General features: G+C 54.6%; 1 protein-coding gene across 4 annotated transcripts in view; it reads right to left on the bottom strand.

Annotated features, from left to right (window-relative positions):
* NISCH (nischarin) overlaps positions 1 to 23,946 on the bottom strand; it is a 37,530-nt gene continuing 13,584 nt past the window's right edge. Inside the window, exons 4-22 of one of the 4 annotated variants that reach the window (XM_017541803.2) lie at positions 21,534 to 21,582; positions 20,466 to 20,629; positions 20,051 to 20,146; positions 18,587 to 18,682; positions 16,575 to 16,727; positions 15,527 to 15,595; positions 14,881 to 15,066; positions 14,587 to 14,715; positions 13,372 to 13,485; positions 12,940 to 13,051; positions 8,725 to 8,849; positions 7,553 to 7,602; positions 5,548 to 5,863; positions 4,352 to 5,445; positions 3,338 to 3,680; positions 2,821 to 2,977; positions 2,194 to 2,322; positions 1,510 to 1,671; positions 1 to 1,161 (exon numbers count right to left, since the gene is read on the bottom strand). In XM_017541803.2, coding sequence (XP_017397292.1) covers positions 551 to 1,161; positions 1,510 to 1,671; positions 2,194 to 2,322; positions 2,821 to 2,977; positions 3,338 to 3,680; positions 4,352 to 5,445; positions 5,548 to 5,863; positions 7,553 to 7,602; positions 8,725 to 8,849; positions 12,940 to 13,051; positions 13,372 to 13,485; positions 14,587 to 14,715; positions 14,881 to 15,066; positions 15,527 to 15,595; positions 16,575 to 16,727; positions 18,587 to 18,682; positions 20,051 to 20,146; positions 20,466 to 20,629; positions 21,534 to 21,582 — 4,155 coding nt within the window. In that variant the 3' untranslated portion in view covers positions 1 to 550. Of the gene's footprint in view, positions 1,162 to 1,509; positions 1,672 to 2,193; positions 2,343 to 2,820; positions 2,978 to 3,337; positions 3,681 to 4,351; positions 5,864 to 7,552; positions 7,603 to 8,724; positions 8,850 to 11,383; positions 12,408 to 12,939; positions 13,052 to 13,371; positions 13,486 to 14,586; positions 14,716 to 14,880; positions 15,067 to 15,526; positions 15,596 to 16,574; positions 16,728 to 18,586; positions 18,683 to 20,050; positions 20,147 to 20,465; positions 20,630 to 21,533; positions 21,583 to 23,946 lie in introns of those variants that run through there. The other 3 variants (XM_017541734.2, XR_001829122.2, XM_017541965.2) reach the window with 3 other exon arrangements.

A 23,946-nucleotide genomic window follows, 5' to 3' on the forward strand; every position in this document is an offset into this window, starting at 1 on the left:
TGGTGTCAAACTCTGCTTTATTGGAATAGAATACAGGCAACAAGAATCGCGCTTGGTGCTGGCAGCTCCCGCCCCCTGCTCCCACCGGCTCTCCCACTTGTCTGGACCGGGGAGACTCCACAATCTGGGGTGGGAGTTTCCAATGTGCATTCTGCTACCCGCCTCAGGATTAGCAGCAAGATGCCCACGACAGCAACAGCAACAAAGAACTGGACTTGACACTTCAGGAGAGGATGTGTAGAAGAAAGACCCACAGCGCCACGCGTTAACAACGGTCACACAACAGACACAACACTGGTGTGCACGGCCCCGCCACCCTCGGGAGGCTGACGGCACACAGACAGCCCTGGAAGGGCCCAGCATTCTCACTCCCAACATGAGAAAGAATTAACACAACACACACGCATGTTCACATTCTCTGTGAGGACAGTCAAATTAAGGTACCAAAAGGGAGGAGAAAACATTTTAAGAGAACACAAAAGCCTGCTGCCCGGCCCCAGTAGGTGTCAGGCTGGACACAGCAGGTGGCGAGGGCTGGCTGTGGCCTGGGCTAGCCAGTGAGCTCAACAGGCAGCTCACGGCCACACAGGGCCTCCCACTGGCGAGCCAACAGTGAGATGAGCTTCTCTCGGCTCTCGGCACTGGGGACAAACACCTGCCACTGGACTTCATGGCCCTGGCCGGCTCTAGCCGGACTACCTGGCACCTCCCCAAAGTGGTCCAGGGTGACACTGCCCATGAGGTCATGGCCCTGCACATCATCGAAGACAAGGGTGAGGGCCTGTGGGTAGGGCTGGTAGCCCATGAGCACTCGGTCCAGGTCCCGGACGCGGCGGCCATCATCCAGCCGGTACCTGTCTCTCTGCGGCGGCTCTTTGGCAAACTCGGGCAGCGGGTAGTGGATACAGTCCTCATCCAGGAGGAAGATCTCGGAGCTGGTGAGCAGGAGTGTCTTGGGCCGCAGGGGGCCCCTGCAGCACCCAGGGGGTGGTGTGCCCACCTGGAAGGCCTGCACGTACAGCAGGATGCTGAGGGCTGGGGCCTTCTCTGGCTCGCCCATCTTCTGGGCCACAATGAATGTCAGGTCCCCAACCTCCTCCTCACTGGGGTAGGTGAACTTGACACGACTTGAGTGGATCAGCTCGTAGTTCTCCATCTTCCCTGCAGAGAGATGCCACCAGGGCTGTAGCCTGGAACTGGCCCACAGTGGGGCTGGGAGTGCCAAGGGCCCCAAGCCAACCGAGAGACCCCGGCAAGAGAGGATATTTGAAGTGCGGGGCCCACAGGCCAGTAGCCCAGAGCAGGCACTGGGGCTGTGTCTGCCAGATGGTTGAGGGACTGCCAGGGTGGAGACTCTGCCATCTGAAATTCCCACATAAAACCCTGGCCAGCTAAGTGAGAAAAGAGAAAAGGGAGAGGCAGAGAGGGTTCTGGGGCAGAGAGAGCTGCCCTGGGGCCTGTGATGTCTGTCCAGACAGCCTGTCTGTAGCCTGAGGTGGACAGGGGTACCTGTGGTCTTGTTCCCAAACTCGGAGTAGAAGTCCTTGTCAACAGGCTCTGGCGAGGGCGTGCGCTCCAGAGAGGACAGCACGACCATGAGATGCTGGAGGAAGCAGTGCGTCAGGTAGCTGTCTCGCGTCAAGCACGTGACCACCTGTACCGGGTTGGAACCTGCACGAGGCGCGGTGGGGGCTGGTCAGAGCCACAGGCCACCGCTCCCCTATCCCGTCCCTGCTCCTTAGAGCCAACTTAAGTTCCCAGCAAGCCTGAGCCCAGAGGCCAGGGCCAGGAAGGCCCACATAGGAAAGCATCATGGGGTGTGGGAGGAGGCCATTCCTCAGGCCGGAAGAGCTGAGGGATTTTTCTGGAAGGGGAGACAGAGGCATTAGGCAAAGAGCTCAGCTTTCTCTCTTCAGGAAGTATGAGTCAGAAACATCCTGCCCGAGACCAGGGCCCACTCTGCCTCTGTCCGGGCCAGTGCTGGCTGCACATGCTGCCTCCTGTCCGAGCCCTGGAGACTGAGTTCTGCTCTCTCAGCAGTTCCTGAAGCTGCTTCCTCCCACCCTGGGTAAGAAGTGGCTCTTGAGGACAGAGATAACTGCCTATGATAACGCGCCCACGTAAGGAAGGTGGAAGCCCACTGGTGACAGTGGCCTTCACCCGAAATAGGACAAAGCACAGAAGGTCACTCACCCGTCAGCCGGAAATGCTGGTCGAAAAGCCCAACGTTGACGGACTGCAGGTCACTGAGCTTTAGCACAAAGCACTGGGAGATGTGGAAGGGACTGTTGTTGTAGTCGGTGTTTTTCTGATGCCAGAAATCTGTGTGATGGAGACAGGGACTGAGGGAGGCAGGGGCAGGCAAGGACAAAGGTCCTAGGTGTATAGCACATCTACCAGGAACAGGTCCTCTTGGCTGGCCTGGCCTGGTGAGGCCTGGCAAGGAGCCAGTCCCACTTCCACCTACGCAAGACCCATGGGCAATGCGGGCTGGAGTCTGAGCCTCTCCCAGCTCACGGGAGTCACCAGGTCACTGGCTAAGGCTCCCTGTGTGGCTCCAGTGGCAGAGGCTGCCCAACCCCTTCTCATCACAGGCCATTCACAAGCAGTCACTGGGCCCTGGCTCAGGGCATTCTGTGTTCGCCATCTGGCCATGGACCCCTCCCTCATGGCAGCTCCCCTTCCTCAGACAAGGACTCCCAGCCCACTGCAGTCAAGTCGCTGACTGCTGCCTGAAGCCACACAGCTGGCTCCAGAGAGGGCCCCCAGCTCACCACAAGCACACACTCCAAGCTCCTCCCCAGCAGGCCCTGTGCCTACCTTGCAGTGGCTCTGAGAAGTAGCGGCGGAGGCCATCATGGAGCACGAAGTACACAGCCTTGGTGGAGAGCAGCACGCAGGCGGTCACCTCCAGCCCCGGGGTCTGGTAGAACACCACCGAGGACCACATGAGGTGCCTCAGCTCCTCGTTTTCAACCTGGAGATGGGGGGCCTCCTGTCAGCTCCACCATCCCAGCCACCTGCGCATCCCAGGGACATGCCTACCGCTCCCAAAAGGAGACATGTGAAGCTCCTCGCCGCTCACCAATGCATCCGTACACTCAGAGGCAGAGAGGAAGTGAGGGGTGGGAGATGGCTGTGGGGGGTCTGCCTGGGGCTGGAAGTGGCACAGGAGGTGGTGACAGCAAAAATGGCCCAAAGGAGGGCAACTCAGGACTGTGAGCAGCTCAGTTGAGGACTCCCTGGCATCCGAGAAGTCCAGGGACCTGAGGCTGACCCGAAGCCAAGCCTGGCCTCGCCCTCAGGACTGGCTGTGCACCCGCACCCGGGATGCTACCTCAGCAATGCTGCTGTGGAAGAGCTCGATGATGGCGCTGCCCTGCAGGCTGGCGATGTGCCGGAGCGACGGGCAGGCAGGCAAGTGCGAGGGGATCTGATTCTCCTCCGAGGTGGCCTGGATGAGGTGCTCGCTCGGGTACTGGGCAGGGGCCTCGGCTGCGGGTGGGGCTGGAGCCTCCACTGTGGTCTCCTCTGGGACCAAAGCTGAAGTTGAGGCCTCTGCTGGGGCCGGAGTCTTCGCTAGGCCTGAGCCTGAGGCTGCTGCAGGGGCTGAAGCTGGGACTTCCACTGGGGCTGGGGCCAGAGCCTCTGCTGGGACCTCCTGGGGACACTGTATATTGCTGTAACCCCCAAGAAACACCATGTTAACAGCGGACCCCAAATGAAGATTCACATCGCACGTGCAGCTTCAGCGTGAGGAGACTGTGTGCATCACACACCATCCATGGGTCACCTGGGGGCTTCATCACCAGCTTCTCTAAGGGAGAACAAAACGGCATGGCCGGGCGCAGTGGTTCACGCTTGTAATCCCAGCACTTTGGGAGGCCGAGGCATGAGAATTGTTGGAGCCCAAAGTTCGAGACCAGCCTGAACAATACAGCAAAATGTTGAGGTGGATGAAGCCTAAAGTATATCCTGGCCCACAGAGCCATTCATGGGACTGTGACCCTGGTGGGGGCAGTGCCCAGAGGCCATGCCTGGGCCCAGCAGAGCACAGCAGCCAGGGCGACAGCTCTCCTGGCCTGGGTATGCTGCGGCCTGTGGCTCTCCCACTGGGCAAACCCCCTCGGCCGGCCCTGAATGAGTGGCAGGAGCCTGGGGCAACCCGTTTTGTGAGAGGACTGCTGTCCTGAGCTGGTGATATAGAGGAAGGCTGGGGGGCAAGGGGGCAGGAGGGGGCCCCGAGAGAGCTGGGCCAACCCCCTGGCCCACACATGAGCCGCAGATGCTGAGATCACACACATGCCAGACCCATGGCCCCCTGGCTCCTGAGAGCCGTGCTGGGTCTCACCTGGCCCTGCGCTCGGCAGGCTGGGCATCCGCAAAGGGGCCCTGAGGGCTGGCCCCCATCGCAGGGGTCTTGGCGATGACCACAGTCTTCAGGTCCTGCAATGAGGCCCGCAGCTGGTTATAAATGCGCAGGAAGTGGAACTTCTCATGAGGCAGCACGAAGATGGCGGTGACGAAGCGGTACCCCACCAGCAGCTCCAGCACATGACCGTCAGCAAAGGCACCCCGAGGCTGGGTGCAGCTGCGCGTGGGGTCTAGCAGCACGGTGGAGAGCGGCACGCGGCTGAGCTTGAAGCTGTTGCGGTTACGACAGTTGTGGGTGCCCCGGTTGGGCATGGGGTTGAAGTCGGCCTTGATGACGTTGAGATGCTGGGGCGTGAGCAGCAGCCAGTAGGGGATGGCGGCGGACTTGACAGCCTCAGAGGGTGCGCAGCAGGAGCGCCGCACAGCGGAACAGAGTGTGCAGCTGGCCCACTCGATGTTGCCTGAGTAGTCCCCGGCGGCCGTCTGCACCATGCGCTTGTCGCTATAGACCAGGTAGACGGGGAAGCAGCCCTGGCTGCGCTCCTGGCAGCCGCCAGCCACCTTGTAGAAGGTGAGCAGCTGGCGCAGGAACTCCTGCAGGCTAGTGTGGCTGCCGTAGAGGATGGGGCTACACAGCATGGCCATGTGCTGCGGCGCGAAGCATGAGCGCAGGTCTGCATGGAACTCGTGCAGGTTGGCAGCATCCGAGATGATGAAGAGTGTGTTCTCACTGTGCCGTACCTTCAGCACCAGACACAGCTCTGGCATGAGGAAGCCGAACTCTGTGAGGTCGCCATGTGGGAAGCAGAAGACAAAGCGCAAGGACGAGAGGATGTGCTGGCTGCTGCCCCGAGACTCCTGGTGCGGGATCTCGAAGACAGCGATGCCGAAGTCGGTGAGCACAAGGCAGGCAGCGAACTGGCGGATGCTGCCCTGCACGTGGATCAGGAAGCACCACAGCACCTTGAGGATGCGGATGTGCTCCAGCAGAAAGTCCTCATCCGCGCCCAGGGCCCACTCCAGAGCCAGGCGCTCCTCCTCAGCCTCTTCATCTTCCTCTTCCTCCTCCTCCTCTTCCTCCCCCTGGCCTCCTTCCTCCTCCTCCTCCACGTCCGGGGGCCCCATTTCAAAGTATCGATTCTCAGCAACATCTTCCTCTTCCTCCTCCTCCTCTTCCTCCCCCTGGCCTCCTTCCTCCTCCTCCTCCACGTCCGGGGGCCCCATTTCAAAGTATCGATTCTCAGCAACATCTTCCTCTTCCTCCTCCTCTTCGTCGTCCTCCTCGCCCTGCTCGCCCCGGCCCTCCTCCCGCTGGTTGGCGGCCTCGATCCAGGCAGGCAGCTGCCGCTCGATGGCCTGTCGAATCAGCGTGCTCAGGCGCTGGATGAAGTCTTGGTTGGTGGCCGTGTAGCCAATGCAGGTGAAGGGCAGGAAGATGATCTGGCCAGATCCAGGCACCACCTGGACCTCTGGCTCCGCATGTTCTGGGCTGTGCAGGGAGAGGCCATGTCAGCGGTATGCTGGGAGGGGCCCCTCCCACCTCCCACATCTGAAGCCTGCTGCTGCACCCTGACCCTGAGAAACCAACCCATGGATCTCCCAAGCCTCCCACACAGCTGAGTCAGCTCCCAGGATGAGGGCCCTGGTGGGAGCCCGTGCTGCTTGCTGAAAGGCTGGGTCGCCAGTTTGGTCAGAGTTTCTGCTTCCAGGGGCTTGGACCATAGGTGCCCAGCACAGCTATACCCAGGCCATATGGGTTCCCATGACAGAAGCACTCCCATGGGCTTGTAAGTCATTCAGCTGCTGCTATAAGCCCTGGAGAGAATGAACACTCCAGGGCATGAATCTATTTGTTGCCCCTGGTGGCCTCCGGGGCAGGGAAGCGGGCCAGGGCAGGTCTTAGGACCTTTATACTTAAATTCCAGCTCTTCTTGGCCACTGCAGCCCTTGCATGTAGAATGGGAGTTGGTGAACTTCTGTAAAGGGTCAGAGTACACATTTCGGGATTTATGGGCTACCCTGTCCATACGATCTCTAACAGCCCTTTAAGAATGTAACTGTCGGCCGGGCGCGGTGGCTCAAGCCTGTAATCCCAGCACTTTGGGAGGCCGAGGCGGGTGGATCACGAGGTCAAGAGATCGAGACCATCCTGGTCAACATGGTGAAACCCCGTCTCTACTAAAAATACAAAAAATTAGCTGGGCATGGTGGCACATGCCTGTAATCCCAGCTACGCAGGAGGCTGAGGCAGGAGAATTGCCTGAACCCAGGAGGCGGGGGTTGCGGTGAGCTGAGATCGCGCCATTGCACTCCAGCCTGGGTAACAAGAGCGAAACTCCGTCTCAAAAAAAAAAAAGAATGTAACTGTCCAACATAGTGAAACACTGTCTCTACTAAAAATTAGCCAGGTGTGGTGGTGGGTGCCTGTAATCCCAGGTACTTGGGAGGCTGAGGCAGGAGAATTGCTTGAACCCAGGAGGCGGAGGTTGCAGTGAGCCGAGACGTGCCATTGCACTCCAGCTGGGCGACAGTGCGAGACACCATCTCAAAAAAGAAAAAAAAAAAAAGTAAACTGTCATTCTGGCTGGGTGAGGTGGCTCAAGTCTGTAATTCCAGAACTTTGGGAGGCTGAGTGGGAGGATCACTGGAGTTCAGGAGTTTGAGACCAGCCTGGCCAACATGGTGAAATTCTGTCTCTACTAAAAATACAAAAAATCAGCTAGGCGAGGTGGTATGTGCGTGCGGTCCGGGCTACTCAGGAGGCTGAGGCTGAGACAGGAGAATTGCATTAATCTGGGAGGCGGGGGTTGCAGTGAGCCAAGAACGTGCCACTGCACTCCAGCCTGGGCAACAGAGTAAGACTGTCTCAAAACAAACAAACAAACAAACAAACAAAGAATCTAACTATCATTCTTAGCTCCCAGGCTGTGAGCCACACACAGGCCTTGATGTGCCAACCCCTGGTGTAGGGTAACGTGCTGGGCAGAATTTAGGTATTAGAATTTGGAAACAGATTGAAGAGTCCATCTCATCTATGTCTCTTCAGAGTAAGAAATAGTTCTGCAGAACTTCTGTAAGCGGATTTTTAAAAGGAAGTGGCTACCTCTGGCCCACAGCGGAGTGTGTGCAGAAGGCCACGTGCAGCCAGGCCCAGGTCCCTTTCCAACCTCTTCCTTACCTTGCACCACCAACAGCTCCTGGCACATCCCTTAAATCATCAGAAGCTGCCTGATGGAGAAAGAAACGCAGTCAGTGCCCACCTACTGCAGCCAGCCCTAGCATTTACTGGGTGCCAGACCCTGAGCTGGGCATTCTGCCATCCATCACTGCCCTGAGGATGTTCCTCCCCATCCCACGCTCTACCCTGGGCCCCACTCTGGAACCCAGGAGGGCAGAGACCCACTTGGTTATCCCACCGGCATACAGTAGGGCTGGGTTTCCCACACTCCTAACCCAGGGCCACAGCCTCTTGCCTCTCCAGGGATTCGGCATCTAAATGCTCCTTATGCCACCCAAGGGTCCAGGTAGATAGTCTACAAATTTGGTCCAACCCTAACTGGCCAGTAGTGGACACAGCCCTGAAAAGTCCCTCCCAATGTTCTTTATGCACTGGGGAAGACCTAGGGCTTGGGAATCTCTTGCTGTGTGACCCTGGGAAGGGTGATGGGAGAGTACTGTGGAGTGCTGAGGACAGACAAGGACTCTGCAAACTGTCCCAGTGTCACAAGGCCATAACCTTGTACTGCTGCAGAGACAGGGCTGGAGGGAGGCCCAGGCACCAAGCACATTCCCCAAGCACTCAGCAAGCACCCTTGTTTTCCTCCTCTCTTTTCTCAGGACACAGGAAGGGGCTCTGAAACTCTCAGTAACAACCACAGAGGAAGTGCTGGAGTTATACTGTTTCCCAGACCACCAGGGTGACATGTGGGAAGGGGCTGAGTGGTCCCAGGGGTGCCAGGAAACAGAGAAGAAACCCAAACAAGGCCCCGCACAAGGGCCTTTTGAAATGCCTTCCCCAGGAGAGCCTGCACACAGGGTCAAGGGCCACCCTCTCCACCTGCCCCCTCGTGCCCTGGGCCCAGTGACAGAGAACTGCCTGTTCCCATCAACCAAGGGGGTGAGGAAGGGAAGGAGGGAGGCCGAAAATAAACCCTTAACCACTGAGTTTGTCAGGAAGACAGACTCAACTAGAGACAGGTCCGAGAGAAAGACCGTGGGCAAAGCAGAGGACGCCGAACCCTGGAAGTATCTGCCTCAGCTCCAGCCAGGCTACTTCCTACTGCACACAACCCCAGGCAGAAGAGTCCACCCACGGCCATATGGTCCCCAGAAGCAGGAGGAGGGCATTACCTGTCCTGCAGGGATGGACTCCAAGGAATCAGAACATCCCCGGGCAATGGGCCGGTCCTCAGGAGTCAGACTGTCGGTGGACGAGACGCTGCTGGCCAGGGCCTCCTCCTGAACGAACATGATTCCTGGAGAGACCGGGTGGGTGGGCAGGCAGGCAGGGTAGGCGGGGCAGGGAGAGTGGCCATTCAACAAGTGGGGCTGGGCCCCTCAGGCTACCGGCATGGCCGGGGGCTAGCCAGACCCCAAAACCCAGCCATATGGATTATAGAACATGTTAAAACTGAAATTTCAAAATGACTGCTTATCTAATCTCAGAGCAGAGAGAGGTATTCTGAGAATAAATGCAATGGAAAAAACTGATGTGTGACTATATAAAAATTAATCTTCCATAGACACTTTTTTTTAAAAAAAGGATAAATTAAAACCAGATGAAATGAGAAAAAAGTGTTTGCAGTATCTGACAAAGATTTAGATTGCTAGTCTGTAAAACGTTCTTACAGATTACAAAAACGGGGGAAGGTTGGAAACCCCTTTCACAGACTACAAGGACGTGAACACACATTCGCAGAATGGCCAGAAGATAGAACGTGAAAAGAATGCTCACTCTCAGTAGTACACAAAGAAAGGCAAGCTGAAACAAGATACCAGTACTGCCTCTTAACTTTGGCAAAACTCAGGCTGACTGTGTGGCCTGCCCTGACCTCACTGGGCAGAGGCCGGCACAGGCATGCGAGCTGGCCCACTCATCCAGACAACAGTTTAGAGGTACATCCATCAAGAGCCCACAATGTGTTCACTCCTGGAGCATCTGATGACTGGACATCACTCTGTCCCCTGATCTGTCATCTCTGCAGGACTCACAGATACACAGTGCATGGGACGATTCACCAGGGGGCCAGCCCTTACAGGCCTTGGTATCCAGCAGGGCTGCTGAGTCCAGCCTGAGCCCGCATCCACAGTCCCACTTACTGCAGGATGCGCCCACTTACCTGCCCTGTGGCCACCTCCCACGGACGGCAGTACTCTGTCCCATGAGCTCTGTAAATGCATAGTGTTCCTAAACCCTGCTGAAGCTTTTTTATGAACATAGCCTATCTGGACCTGTGACTCCACTCCAGAACACCTCTAGACCGCTTGAAGTGAAAGCATTTGTGAACACTTTCCTGACTGCAGCCAGCAGGGTGAACACGGCATCCGCCACCAGTCTCATGGAGGCCTACAGGAGCCCCAGCAGCCTCCACAGCCCTGCGTTGCCATGTCCCAGTGAAATGACCCCAAGCCCTCTGAGCCCCACAGGTCAAGATCCCTTCCAGCTCAGCTGCTCCCCAGGACAGGACAACTCACACAGCCTGGGTCCTCTGCCCACAAGTGAGGCAGGCGGGTGGGCCCAAGCTCAGATGCCCCCACAAAGTGAAGCAGCAGGGGCTAGGCAGGCAGGAAGAATGGCAAGCAGACAGCCATGCATGAAGCGCCATGATGGGCCACCCCAGGCACCTGCCCAGGCCTCTGCTCTCCTGCAATCCACCCTCTGCCCACTGAACGTTCAACTCCTACCCATCCTTCGAGATTCACCTCAGACACCACCTCCACTGCAGACCTCTACTCTAGAGTCTATAGAAGCCCCACACCATCCTGCCTTGTTCTCCTCTGGCACCTGGCTCATCCTCCCTCATGGCTCCAAGCTCCCCAGGGGCACCGTCTGGGTCATCTCGAACCCCCCCACTAAAGATGTGGGAAAGGGCAGCCTTCATCGACCACCCCCGTGGAGCTCTGAGCAGTGCCAAGCGCCTCCCCAGCATTCGTTCATGCATGCCTCTCGTTATTTACCACATTTCATCAAATCTAAGATGCAGCAGGTGGAGCCATCTTGGTCCTAGCGGAAGGTGTCCACGGATTTTCCATGACTCCATCTCGAATACCAGCTGGCTGACAGCGACTATGAGATGCCACTGACTGAAAGACGCACCTCAATTTCAGAGAAGTCACAAGGTGGAAATGCGTGCCTCTTGGAATGAATGAAGTAGGGTGCATCCACTTCGCAGTTGAGAAGGTCCCACAGCTAGGAAGCTGGGACACAAACTCAGCTGACAAAGCCCTGGGTCCTGGCCATCTCTCCACACAGCCTTCTCTCAGTTCCCAGGCCTGGCTGGACAATCAACTCTGGCACCTCAGGCGACCACCCCTATCAGTCACAATCATCCATGGCTCCGACAGCACCCGCAACCACAGGAGGCTGGGTGTTGTCTGGACAGCGCCCCCTTCAGGCAGGCCCCTGACTACCCAGTTCATTAGCAACTAGGCTCCCTTCTGGGGAACCAGGCTGGGAGCAACAGGCATGGGTCAGCAAAGCTGCTCCCCTACACTAAAAAACCCTGCCCATCCAGGCAAGACCCAGGAACGCGCAGCTGAACAAACACATAGGAGGCCTCCGAATCAGTGAGAAAAAGACCAACACTTTTTGCCACTACCCCTCCCCCAAGCCCTGTCTGAACATGAGGAAATGTGAACAGGGACAGTCTATCTTCTCCCATCGTGGACCGTGGCCTGTACCAACAAGCGGTCAGAAAGGGCACTCAGTGGATAGAACGGGAATATCAGGAGAGTCCTTAGATGGGGGTCCAACCTTTGCTGTTTCTCACCAAAAGGAAAGAGAGGTGCACACAAAGACATCCACTGCAGTTTTATTTAAGAGGTGCAAATCTGGAGGCAACATCCAGAAGTCCAGTGATGGCAGGCAGGGACTGACTGCAGAGTGCCCCTCTGCAGAGTGTCCCCAGGGCACGAGGGGAGCGAGAAGGGGGCTAAGCTGGTGCAGAGGCTTCACCGACAATGAGGGGGCTGCCTGCAGCTGCAGCCTGGGGGACAGTGCACCCCTGCCCACCCAGGGCCTGCTCCTCACCGGCTCCTGCTCTACCTGCCCACACTCACTCACTGATCAACAGATGCTGACAGAAACGGCTATGTCCCTGGCCCTGAGAAGCAGATGCAGCTCCCTGTCCCCAGAAGCCTAGTCATATGATGCCTCCACAGGTTCGCTTGGCCCCCTGTAGGAAGCGGTGTCAGGGAAGCTTCCTCACTGTGATAGAACCTCCCGGTTTTTATGTAAGAAAATGCAACCAGAAATCCTCAGTCAAGAGTTTGACAGAAGCAAAATGGGCAATCACCCTGGCACCTAACCCCATCGCTCCGTGCTCAGGAATTCTCTTCCACATCTCACAGGTGTGACCTCTGGGCTGCTCTGCGTCAGGCCTTTTGCCTTAATGTGAGTGCTTCTCCCCTCTTCCTGCCCAGTCTTCCTGTCCCTGCTGGGAAGGTACACACAGCCGACTCTCCCTCTCATCCGCCGACGCCGACGTTGCAGTTGCAGCCCGTGTTTTGGCAGTGATGAGCATTTCACCTCCCCTTCCCAGTATTTTATCCCTCTAAGAGAAAATCTCCACCAGTGGGGTTACCAGGTCAAGGGGTGGGAATGTTTTTCTGGCTCTTAAAACATCGGGTTGAACTGTTTTCCCAAGACCTCACACCAAGTTCTGCGTCTCCAGGAGCCTGGGCAGGCGGCGTCCTTTCCTGCGTGTCCCGAGCCTCGGCTCCACTCGGGACGGCACACCCTCCCCTCTTCCGCGGGGGCCGGGCCAGCAGACACGCTCATGGGACCTGCTTCACTCACTCATCTCCGAGGATGCCTGGGTTCAGAGGTGAAAGCCCTTTGAAAACGCTAAGACAGTGGGCAGACGAATGGGCCTTGTCTTCCATGGGTCCACAGGGACACAGATGGCCCATCCTGGCCCCACAAACACAGTATTCTGGGGCTGGGTCACACCACAGAGATGAGGCAATGATAAAAGCAAGGTTTTCCCCGTGCAGGGATTCGGGCTTCAGACTGAGGAAAGTCACAAGCCCGGCCTCCTGTAACCAGGAGCCAACAGCCCCAAGGGCAGCCTCAGGGCCCATCAGACACCCTGCGGTCTCCTAGAGGAGCTGGATGTGGGCGTCAGAGCAATCGGGAGTCCTCACCAAGCAAGCAACAGCTGGCATCAGGCCGGGCACCCCTGCCATGTGTTCCCCTGCGAGGACCAGCCTGCAGAAGGCACCGCCCTCCCTGTGTCTGACCCTGTTGGAAGCAGGTGGTGGCACCTCTCCCCCAACCCCAGACCAGCCAGGGGGCCCAGGCAGGGCTGTGTGGCTCCACTAAGAGCAAGATACATACACTATTACCTTGGTTGGAGAGGATGGGCTGGGGCAGGGAGGCAGATGTGGGAGCCACGGTGGGAGGGGAGCTGCTGGGTCTGACGCAGGGAACAGCTGAGAGCCGAGAGTCCTCGCCACCCTGAGGACAAGTGCTTGAGTCAGCCCAGGAGAGAAGAGGAAGCACAGAGCTCCCCAAGGCCAAGGCAGCGAGGAAGGAGCACAACAGTTCTCACAAACTGGGTGCTGCAGAGGGTCCCACCCGACCCTTACAGCAGGAACTATTACTGTCCCCAACCCAGAGGAGAACACAGAGGCCACGACTTGCCCAAGGTCATGCAGCCAGGGAGATGCAGCTGGAACTTGGCAGCCCTGAGCAATCCCAAAGCCCAGGCCCCCTGAACTGGCTCCTCTCATGGCTGGCTCTGCACCACTGCCCTCCCACCTGCCATACCCACCCACCTTCTTCTCTGGGTTGCTCAGTTTGGACTTGACTTCCTTGGCTTTCTGAATTGCTTTCAGCACTTCCACAGTGTCCAGCTCCTTCTCTGTGGTCACTGTGTCATCTAGACAGACCTAGAACATCCAGAAAGTGGCTATCAGCATGGGGACTGGCAAACATGGCAGGAGAGTGGCGGGGTCCTGCTGAGGATGGGGCGTGAGCACCTGCTGTGGGAGAGGCCCTGTGAGGACACCGAAGGCTGAGGGGGGCTCAGTTTGCTTTGAGGTGGCCCTTCACGACTCACAGAAGTGAACTGAGAGTGCCTTGGAGGACCCCAGGAAGGTCCCACATCTGTCTCTGGAGTCCCTCACCAAGAACAGGAGGCAACAAGCTCTTGGGCAGCTGGGACTAGGGAAAGGGGACAACTTGAACTAAGCCCCCAGTTAGAGGCAGGAGCCAGACTAAAGAGCAATGGGTAGGGGAACCAGCGGTGGGAGAGGTCAGGGCTCCCACCTGCAAATGCAGGAGGGAGTAGTGGCTGGCAGGCAGTGGGGGCTGGGTAGGGTGGTTGAATGAGGGAAGGTCCCAAGGGCATGGACAGGAACAGATACTCTGTGGACTGGGAGCTTCCCAAGGTCTGGAGCCCAGGAGGGAAGGAGATGACATCTCATGGTCTTGTGATTATGTGGAGGAAGGGGCACTTGGAGCCAAAAAGAGGGAGGTGGACACAAATAGACTCCTAAGTATTTTCTGGCCTGGGATTTCAGGAGAACAGAAGGTCCAACGATCAATGAGGGATTCAGGGGGCCTGCTCGAGGCCCAGGCGATGGGTGAACCTGGTTAAGGTGTGTCTGGTCGGTATCGTGGCAGGTGCACAAACACAGCCGGGGGCAGCAGACACCAGGCTGGGCTATACTGGCAAAGGCAAATCCTTTGGGTTTACAATCAGACACTATAGCCACAAGTTGTTCAGGAGATAGGAATATTTTAAGGATCTTATTTCTGACCCTTTCCTAGAATAAACAATGTTATCCCAGACAGGAGGGGCAGGAGATGCAAGGGAGCCTTTTCCTGGGGAGATAGTGGACTTCCCAGAACCAAAAAGCCCTCAAGGGACAGGACGTCCTTCTGAAGCAGGAGAGGGTAGAACAATGGACATATATCCCTACCGTTCATGCAGACTTGACTATATCCCAGGGGTCTCCCTGGGCTCCTCAGGCTGCACTGGGGCTCACCTCTGAGGCCCTCTCTCCAAACTGAGCCAGCACCTTGGTCCGGTAGTCAGGGATGATGCTCAGAGGGTTGTTCAGCAGAAACACATGCTCCAGACACGGGAGGCTACCTATGCTCCGGACCTCCTCCATCTGCAAGGTATGAGTTCCATCCCCTTTGGTCCCTTCTCTTAACACTTCGGCAACACGGCAACACGTTTCATGGCCTCTTTTAAGTGAAAGGAATCTTAACATTCTTCTTTAACATGATACACACCAGGCACAGAAATCCCAGAACCATGAGGTCCTTGGGCTCACCTGTTCGATCCTGTTGTCCCGGAGATCCAGGTTGACCAGTGAGTAGAGCTTGTGCAGGCCACTCAGATTCTCCAGGAGGTTGCCTGCCAGGTTCAAGGTCTTGATGTTCCCCAGCTTGGTGTGAAGCCCTTCCAAGGAGGAGAGCTTGTTGTAGGACAGGTCCAGATGCACAAGATTATACAGGGGCTGCAGCGGCGTGGAGAACAGTGTAAAGTGGCTCAGGTCAAGTCTCCAAAGATAGGGGCCTGACACTAATGGCAAGATGGGCCTTCCCACCCAAACCACCCACTTCTGCAAGTCACTCTGACAGCTATTTTAGGAAGGGAAGTCCCTCTTCTCTGCTGCACATGCCACGGCACAGTGGCACCCCTACAGACAGTTGGGGTGGCGGTTGCAAACATAGCTGTCTACCTTCAGGACGGAGATGTGTCATCATGCCTGGTTTTTATTTACTCATGTTTCCTAATTCTTCGGAACTAGAGCAACAGTCACTCAGTGCATTGCTGGGATCCTAAAGGGAAGGCAGCAGCCCCTGCCCTTCAACCCCTGGGTATGGCCAAATTCCCAAGGCTGCATCAGCCTCCTGAACTCTCAGAACGGGACACTGGGAGAGTGGGCAGACAGCACTGGTCTCCAAAGGGACTACCTGCAGATTGTCCACAACCAGCAATCCATTGTGACTCAGGTCCAGGAACTCAATCTTTGGGATCAGTTTCTTGTAGGGGGGGAGAAAAAAAGAACATCCGATGTTACTGTAGGAGGCTGGACCCCAAATACAGACCCCTACATGGTAGAGGGGCACCCCAGGACACTTTCTCCCAACCATGGATTCCCATGGGCCATCCCTGCAGGACCACTGGTGGGACACCTCCCACTGCCCAGCCAGTAGCACATCCAAAGGCACACACAGGCCCCCCATGCTGGGCACTACCCATTGTTTTCATGGAACACTTGCCTTGTGAAAACGACACATGGCAAGGTCCCAGACAGAGAAAGGAGTCTGTCCTTCTTTAACCCCTGCCCACACTCCCTGAGCAGCGCAAACACAGGAATGACACTCTTACTGCCCAAATGTCCTCTGGATGTCATTCTTATACGGGCACATCTGTCATCTATGGAGTGACTGTTCTGCTTCACTCTTTGGAGTAAATGTCATCACTTAGTGTGGCTATAATTTATTAAATTTACATGAAATTAATGCTTTTATTTGGTTCTAAGCACTATCTCACCGATTTTAAATGATTTCATTTGTTTTTTCTTTTGAGACGGAGTCTCACTCTGTCGCCCAGGTTAGAATGCAGTGGCGCGATCTCAGCTCACTGCAACCTCTGCCTCCCGGGCTCAAGTGATTCTCCTGCCTCAGCCTCCCGAGTAGCTGGGATTACAGTGTGTGCCACCACACCCAGCTAGTTCTGTATTTTTAGTAGAGATGGAGTTTGACCATGTTGGTCAGGCTGGTCTCGAACTCCTAACCTCAGGTGATCCTCCCACCTTGGCCTCCTAAAGTGTTGGGTAATCAGGTGTGAGCCACCACGCCTGGCCCCCACTTTGAAATTAACTTAAAATTGCAGGCACTGCGCAGAGCACTAGATATAGGTTTTCTGTGATCCTTCTTGAAAAAGCTGAGTTAAATACTCAAACTCAGGGTTTGGTGGGGCCAGAGAAACCCCTGGCACCTGCTGCTGAGAGCATACCACAGACTCGTCGATCTCGGAGATGCTGTTGTGGCTCAGGTCAAGCGTGGTCAATGCCTGCCAAGTGGGGATGACGGCTGTCACAGGGCCTTCTAGGGCTGTGCCTTCAGGCTCCCACTCATCAAATTCTGAGGCTTCAGGAACAAGGACTTCCTGCAGAAAAACATCTGTTGAGCACCACACTCGGGCCCTCACGCAACACTCACTGGGAACACAGTAGTTGCAGAATTTAAGGAAGGGTTGGAGCATATTTAGCACATGGAAGTAAACTTGCATTAAAGCAGACCTTGGGTTTGCATGTCTTTAAACGATTGTGAAATCATTCAAAGCTGAATTCTGAGACACATGTTCACTCTGTTACCCAGTCTGGAGTGCGGTGGAGCCATCATGGCTCACTGCAGCCTCGAACTCCCAGGCTCAAGCAAATCCTGCCTCAGTCTCTTGAGTAGCTGGGACTACAGATGCACACCACCTTGCCCAGCAAATTAATTTTTTTTTTCTGTAGAAACAAGGGCTCCCTACATAGCCCAGATTAGCCTCAAACTTCTGGGCCCAAGTGATCCTCCCGCCTTGACCTCCCAAAGTGCTAGAATTATTGGTTGAGCCACTGCTACTAGCCAGCCATCTTTTCTAGCTTCTCAGAGGCTGAAGGTCAGAATTCAGTTTCCAGGCAACTGTGCGTTCCAAGCTGATGATGTGGTCCTCACTGTGGACACCAGGCCTTTAAAACTATTATTTCATAGGGATGAAGTCAGACAATGCTAAGACAAGGTGACCAGAGACCATCAAAATGGAGGAAGGCAGGCCTATTCGTTTGACAAGACCTCTCTTCTCACAATGGGTTGGGTTCCTGGGTTCCTTTAGCAAGACAGCGAGACATGCTCGGAGAGGGACCAGGTAGTCCAAAACTCTCTCTGCAAGCCTCAACAGGAAAATTTTTCACCAAACCCAAGTCTTTTTTTTTTTTTTTTTAAGAGACAAGGTCTCCCTATGTTGCCCAGGTTGGCCTCGAACTCCTGGGCTCAAGGAATCCTCCTGCCTTAGCCTCCCAGAATGCTAGAGCCATTATACCTGGCCCAAACCTAAGTCTTGATCAGGCACCTTAAGTCACAATATTAGCTGCTACATGCCTTTTCTATACCCAGAAAAGGATTTTAACATTAGCAAGATATAATCCATAAAAAGGTAAACAGAAACCTACATTCCCAATTTGAATGTTTCTGCTTCTCACATGTAAACAGAGCCTAGTATTTCTACAACCTCACCCTCTAATCAATTCCATGGAGAAAAAGATACAAATGAGTACGAAGCCAGGGATTGCTAAAGCTTAGAGGATCAATCTAAGCTTAGTTACCAATCTAATTAATAGGTCCTGCCACTTGCCACAGCTTAGCAGTTTGTTCATTAAAAAACCAATGATGGCCAGGCACAGTGGCTCATGCCTGTAATCCTAGCACTTTGGGAGGTTGAGGCAGGCAGATCACCTGAAGTCAGGAGTTTGAGACCAGCCTGGCCAACATGGTGAAACCCTGTCTCTACTAAAAATACAAAAATTAGCCAGGTGTGGTGGTGGGCACCTACAGTTCCAGCTACTCAGGAGGCTGAGGCAGGAGAATTGCTTGAGCCTCAGAGGCAAGGTTGCAGTGAGCTGAGATCACACCACTGCACTCCAGTCTGGGCCAAAGAGTAAGACTCTATCTCAAAACAAAAACAAACAGACAAACGACATTTTGTTTAACCCATGACATTTTAAATTTTTTGGCGAAAAAAGCCAAGTTCCTTAAAATGTCTCGTTAACAACACAGACTTTTACACAGATGTGAACTGAAGCGTTCCAGGGGGTGTCAAGAGCTGGGAGGCCCCCTGTGAGTATATGGCTACCCCACAGAAAGTCCAGCCTCTGAATAATGACAAACATAGCAGTGTCCACACCCATTCTCAGTGGGTGAAGACCACAGCCCAGGACCCTGACCTGCAGACACTGCCCCAGGCAGAATACAGGTGATGCTTACCTTCATGGAGGTCGCTGAGAAGCGGACGCTCAGAGTGGCTAAGGTGGGCTTCGAGGAGACCAGCCCTCTAATGTGCTTAGCATCACAGTGACTTATCTGGAACAAGGAATGGCCACATCTCAGAAACAGCTTCCTTGCTCCATCAGAAGTCCCTAGACACAGGTGTTCACCACCCCCATACAAAAGAAGCACAAGGATGGGCAACCCAAATCTTCAGAGACGGGAGGCCACTCAAGACCGAAGTCTCTCTTCTTCCCAGTGTCAGTGCTAACCAAACATTCTCTCAGGTATCTAGTAAGAAAGATGCCTGGCCTCTCAGACTCGAAATGGACCACAAATTCCATTTCCTCTGTAAGAGCTGCCTGGGGCTTGGCAGGTGAACATAAAGTGTGGGTCATGGAAACTGCTCGGGAGAACAAGGGGCCTCCACAGCACAGTGAGTGGGGTGGGTCCCCCTGTTTACCCAGCCCCACTCCACAGAACTCAGCTGTCCTATGGTAAGGAGGGGTGGGGCACAGGCCCAAGCACACCCACAGACCCAGATCCAGAGCCTCAGCCTGCTCGGCAGGGCTGGGTCGGGGTTCCCCGTCACCTCCCAGCCCTCACTCAGCAGCAGTGGCCAAAGCACTCCTTGAGTGGTCCTCCAGGTCTCGGCCAAGCCTAGACTGCTGCAGGCAGAAGAACCCAGTGCACAGCAGAGGCTCTGGAGACAGACTCGGCTGAATTCAAACCCCAGCTTTCCGCTCATTGACTGTGTGACCCTGGCCAAATGTCCTTATTGGCCCAAGCCTCAGGTTCCCCAACTGTAAAATGGGAATAAAAATATCTTCCTCACAGGGCTGTTGGAAAGATTCAATCAAGGAAACATGGGGACACAGGGGAGTACACAAAAGCCACGCTCAAAAAATTATGTTTTGAAACACGTTTTCGTTTTCATTACTGACTCCCCTTTTTAAAAAAACGGTAAAATTGGTGTTGCAAACCAAGGAGTCCAGTAGTGACAAATGCAAGGCATTTCTTGTGTGGGCGCCCCAGGGGGCAGGGCAACCTCGAAGCTCTTTGCCAATCGGCCTTGGGAAATACAGACTTGTATTTGGCTCTGTCTGACCCTCAGGATGACTTCCCAGGACTTTAACTTGAAGTAAACACGCCCCCTGCCCCTATAAGGAGACCCAGAGGGAGCCAGGTGCCGGTTGCTCCACCTTGGCTAACTGCCCCTATGCTCACGCTAGAGTAGAGACGTGCAGACCAGCCAGGGACAGGAGCGGCCTCTCTTCCTCCACCTTCAGAGGGCCTGGTTACCTAGGAAGAACCTGTCACACACTGCCAGACACGAAAGCACAGCACCTTATGATTCAATCAGGACACCCAACATCACAAACACTCCCTAGCCACAGAGTTGGGAGCGAGAGGATGCCGTGCAGGGCTCAGCCCTTCTTGCACTCCAGCAGCCCTGGGCCTTACCTCCACCTGATGCAGGGACTTGAATATTGATAGGTCAAATGGCAGGAACTGCTCCTGAATGTTGCTGGTCCCAAAAGGTCCTTCTGTGCCAGAAACCTGAGGCCAAAGATAAAGCTTGAATTGGGAACAGCGCTGCATACCCATCAGGCAGTGCTGCAGCAGCTGACAAGTCAAAGACAACTTTGACCACTCTGCCTTCAACAAAGCAGGCTCAGGCCAAGCTTTAATGTAACGGGACACTGGGTCACGACTGCCCCCTGGTGCCCACAGCCACAAGCACAGTGTCAAGAATAACCAGGCAGCCTTCCTTCCACCAAGTTTCCTATGGTCTCCTTCACACAAACTGCCAGCCAGTCCCCCGCAGCCTGCAACCCCAAATGAAGAGCTTTCCATGACTGAGCTGCTGCAGCTTTACCTTAAGGTACTTAAGGCGACAGGTGAAGTCCAGAATGTGCCCAAGGTCAGTCTTGGCATCCCCGCTGGCGCACGTTGGCTTTCCCTGCTGCAGCTGCTCTGTGACGGCATACAGCTGCAGAGGTCCAATGGCAAAGACCTCGCCGGCCCCCAGGAGCTGTTCTCCTGCAAGAGCCATGCCCTGAGGGATAAGTGTCCAGCCCCAGCCCCAGCCCTTGTGCAGACGGGACTGCCACATCTTTTCTGTCAACAAGCGGTTGGCAAGCACCCACTGTGTCAGGGCAAATCCATGGCCCTGAGCGTGCAGGAGCTGCTGCCCTTCTGGGTGCACGCTAGGCAAGGGGCAACCCTAGATAGGTAATGACAGAGGAGGGCAGGGCTGCGGGGCTGTGTGGCCACCAAGGAGTGAGGCTGAATCGAGGCCAAAGGCACTGAGCCAGAGTGAGGCTGCCGAGAGACAGCATTCTGGGTGACAGACCTATGCTGCCAGCCCAACGAAGAGCCTGGGAGCAGGATGGGTTCTAAGCCCGACTGGTGCTTGGTCCTGGCTCCATTCCCACCAGCCAAGTGCCCTCAGGGTGGTAACTGGGCCTCTGATCCTGTGTCCTTACCTATACCTGTGGCTCCTGGGGGAAGGCAGTAAGATGCTAACAGGAAGCATTCATCACACATTAGCTATTGTAACTGTGCTCTCTGGCAGGGATGGGGCCTAGGCTCAGCTTCTATCTGCCATCTGAGCCCTTTCAGGCAAGCACAAACCAGGTGTGACGGAGCTGCATGCTACCCACCTTCCAGCACCTACCACAGGACTCTGGAACACAGCCCAAGTCTAGGCTGAGCCCCTGACACAGGTACTCAAGAGTACTGACCACAGCTCCTCTGACCTGGCCACCTACAGGGCAGGCAGGTGGGCAGATTTGGCTATGAACAGGTCAATGGATCTGAGTAATTCTAAGGAGATGGGACCATACAAAGCTCCAGAATGACTTCTGTGTCACCCTGTGTGTCTGGTCACCTCATAAAACTATACAACTTATTCCCAGTATTTCAAGGACCTGTGGCCACATACCTTTCTCAAAGAGCTCTTCAGCCAGCGCCGCGGTGATGCCATTTATCTCCTGCAGAGAACACAAAGCCTGCCCTTAGAAAGTCCATCTGCTCCCAGTCCCTGGGATTTTCATATTCCCTACTATCTACTCTCTTTGTTGTAGCAGTGCCAGCTCTCTGGAAAGTTTAAAGAAAGAAAAGCATATGGCCAGGTGCAGTGGCTTACACCTGTAATCCCAGCACTTTGAGAGGCCGAGGTAGGCGGATCACGAGGTCAGGAGATCGAGACCAGCCTGGCTAACACGGTGAAACCCCATCTCTACTAAAATCACAAAAATTAGCCGGGCATGGTGGTGTGCACCTGTAATCCCAGCTACTCGGGAGGCTGAGGCAGGAGAATTGCTTGAACTCGGGAGGTGGAAATTGCAGTGAGCCAAGATCGCGCCACTGTACTCCAGCCTGGTGACAAAATGAGACTCCATCTCAAAAAAAAAAAAAAAAAAAAAAAAAAAAAAAAAACAGCATAAACCTACAACGGAGCAAGAAGCTTAGAAAGGGAAACTAAGGCTGGGCGCAGTGGCTCACACCTGTAATCCCAGCACTTTGGGAGATCGAGGCAGTCGGATCACGAGGTCAGGAGATAGAGACCCTCCTGGCTAACATGGTGAAACACCTCTCTACTAAAAATATAAAAAATTAGCCAGGTGTACTGGCATGCGCCTGTAGTCCCAGCTACTCAGGAGGCTGAGGCAGGAGAACTGCTTGAACCCCGAGACTCTGTCTCAAAAAAAAAAAAAGGGGGGGAAATTAAATATTCTAGTTATATGGATACCTGCAACATCTCCTCAAGGTGAAGGGAAATCAGCCTAATGCTATGACTCCAGTCCACAGGGCCAAGGGCAGTAGAGCTGCACTATGCTAAGGGCTTTTGGGAAGCCAGCAACTCCCAAAACTGGCTCTGGGTGTTCCTAGGAGAGGGTGTGGCAGAGAGGAAGTCAGTTTTTTTCTGGAAAAGAGGCTCCTATCACCCTGGTGGGATGAAGGACTGCCTAGAGCTAACTCTTCCTGGGAATGACCATTTCTACTTTCTCTCACGTTTCAAATGTATGTCAGGAAAAGAGTGAACATTTGTTTTCTTCTTGTGCTCATCTCTTCCAGATTCACAATAGTAACACTCAGCCCCGGGGTCACAAGAAGTGGAAAGAATTTCCTTTTTAAATTGATGCGATGACGAGGCCAAGCCTCCAGTCATACAAACAACACGCTGAGATCCTAATTCATACTGGGTCATAGCCTAAGCCACTAAAGGCTCCTGAATCCTCCCCAACGTTCTACAAGAGGAAAAAAGAAAACTTTTTTTTTTTTTTAAATAGAGACAGGGTCTTGCACTGTCACTCAGGCTGGAGTGAAATGGTATGACCATAGCGCACTGCAGCCTGGAACTCCCGGGCTCAAGTGATCCTCCTACCTCAACTTCCCAAGTAGCTGTGATTACAGGCATGTGCCACCATGCCTGGCTAATTCTTGTATTTTTAGCAGAGATGGGGTTTCACCATGTTAGCCAGGCTGATCTCAAACTCCTGACCTCAAGTGATCCCCCTGTCTCAGCCTCTCAGGGTGTTGGGATTACAGGCGTGAGCCACCATGCCCGGCCAACCCACTAATTTTTTTTTTTGGAGACGGAGTTTTGCTCTTGTTGCCCAGGTTGGAATGCAATAGCACAATCTTGGCTCATTGCAACCTTTATCTCCTGGGTTCAAGCAATTCTCCTGCCTCAGCCTCCCAAGTAGCTGAGATTACAGGTATACACCACCATGGCCAGCTAATTTTGTATTTTTAGTAGAGACAAGGTTTCTCCAAGTTGGTCAGGCTGGTCTTGAACTCTCGACCTCAGGTGATCTACCAACCTCAGCCTCCCAAAGTGCTGGGATTAAAGGCATGAGTCACCGTGCCCATCCCAACCCACTAATTTTTAAGAAAATATTTTGTAGAGACAGGGTCTCACCATGTTGCCCAAGATAGTCTTGAACTCTAGGCCTCAAGAGATCCTCCCACCTTGACCTCCCAAATTTTGGGGATTACAGGAGTGAACCACTGCACCCAGCTCTGGAAGCTTCTATCTTGAACCTTGTTTCACAAATGAATAAACTGAGGTGGACAAGTGCTAAGAATCTCAATTTTACATGGATAAAACCCAGCAAAGCCACTCTCAAGCCCTTGGCCTGGGCCTCTCTATATACAACCAGTTGCCTCAGCATTTCAGTGGTGTAATCGCAGGGTTGGCAGGGCCCCTCAAGGCCCTCAGCCCCCCACCCCCACATCCCATAGGTAAGAATTTTAACTCATCGACAGACGGCAGCCAACAGGCCTTTTTGTAAACAGCTCCAGATGGAGGCTGCATAATCCTCATAACTCACAGGAACATTGGGAACATC

The sequence above is a fragment of the Cebus imitator genome, unplaced genomic scaffold (genome assembly GCF_001604975.1).
Source record: "Cebus imitator isolate Cc_AM_T3 unplaced genomic scaffold, Cebus_imitator-1.0 Scaffold0, whole genome shotgun sequence".
Lineage (NCBI taxonomy): Eukaryota > Metazoa > Chordata > Mammalia > Primates > Cebidae > Cebus > Cebus imitator.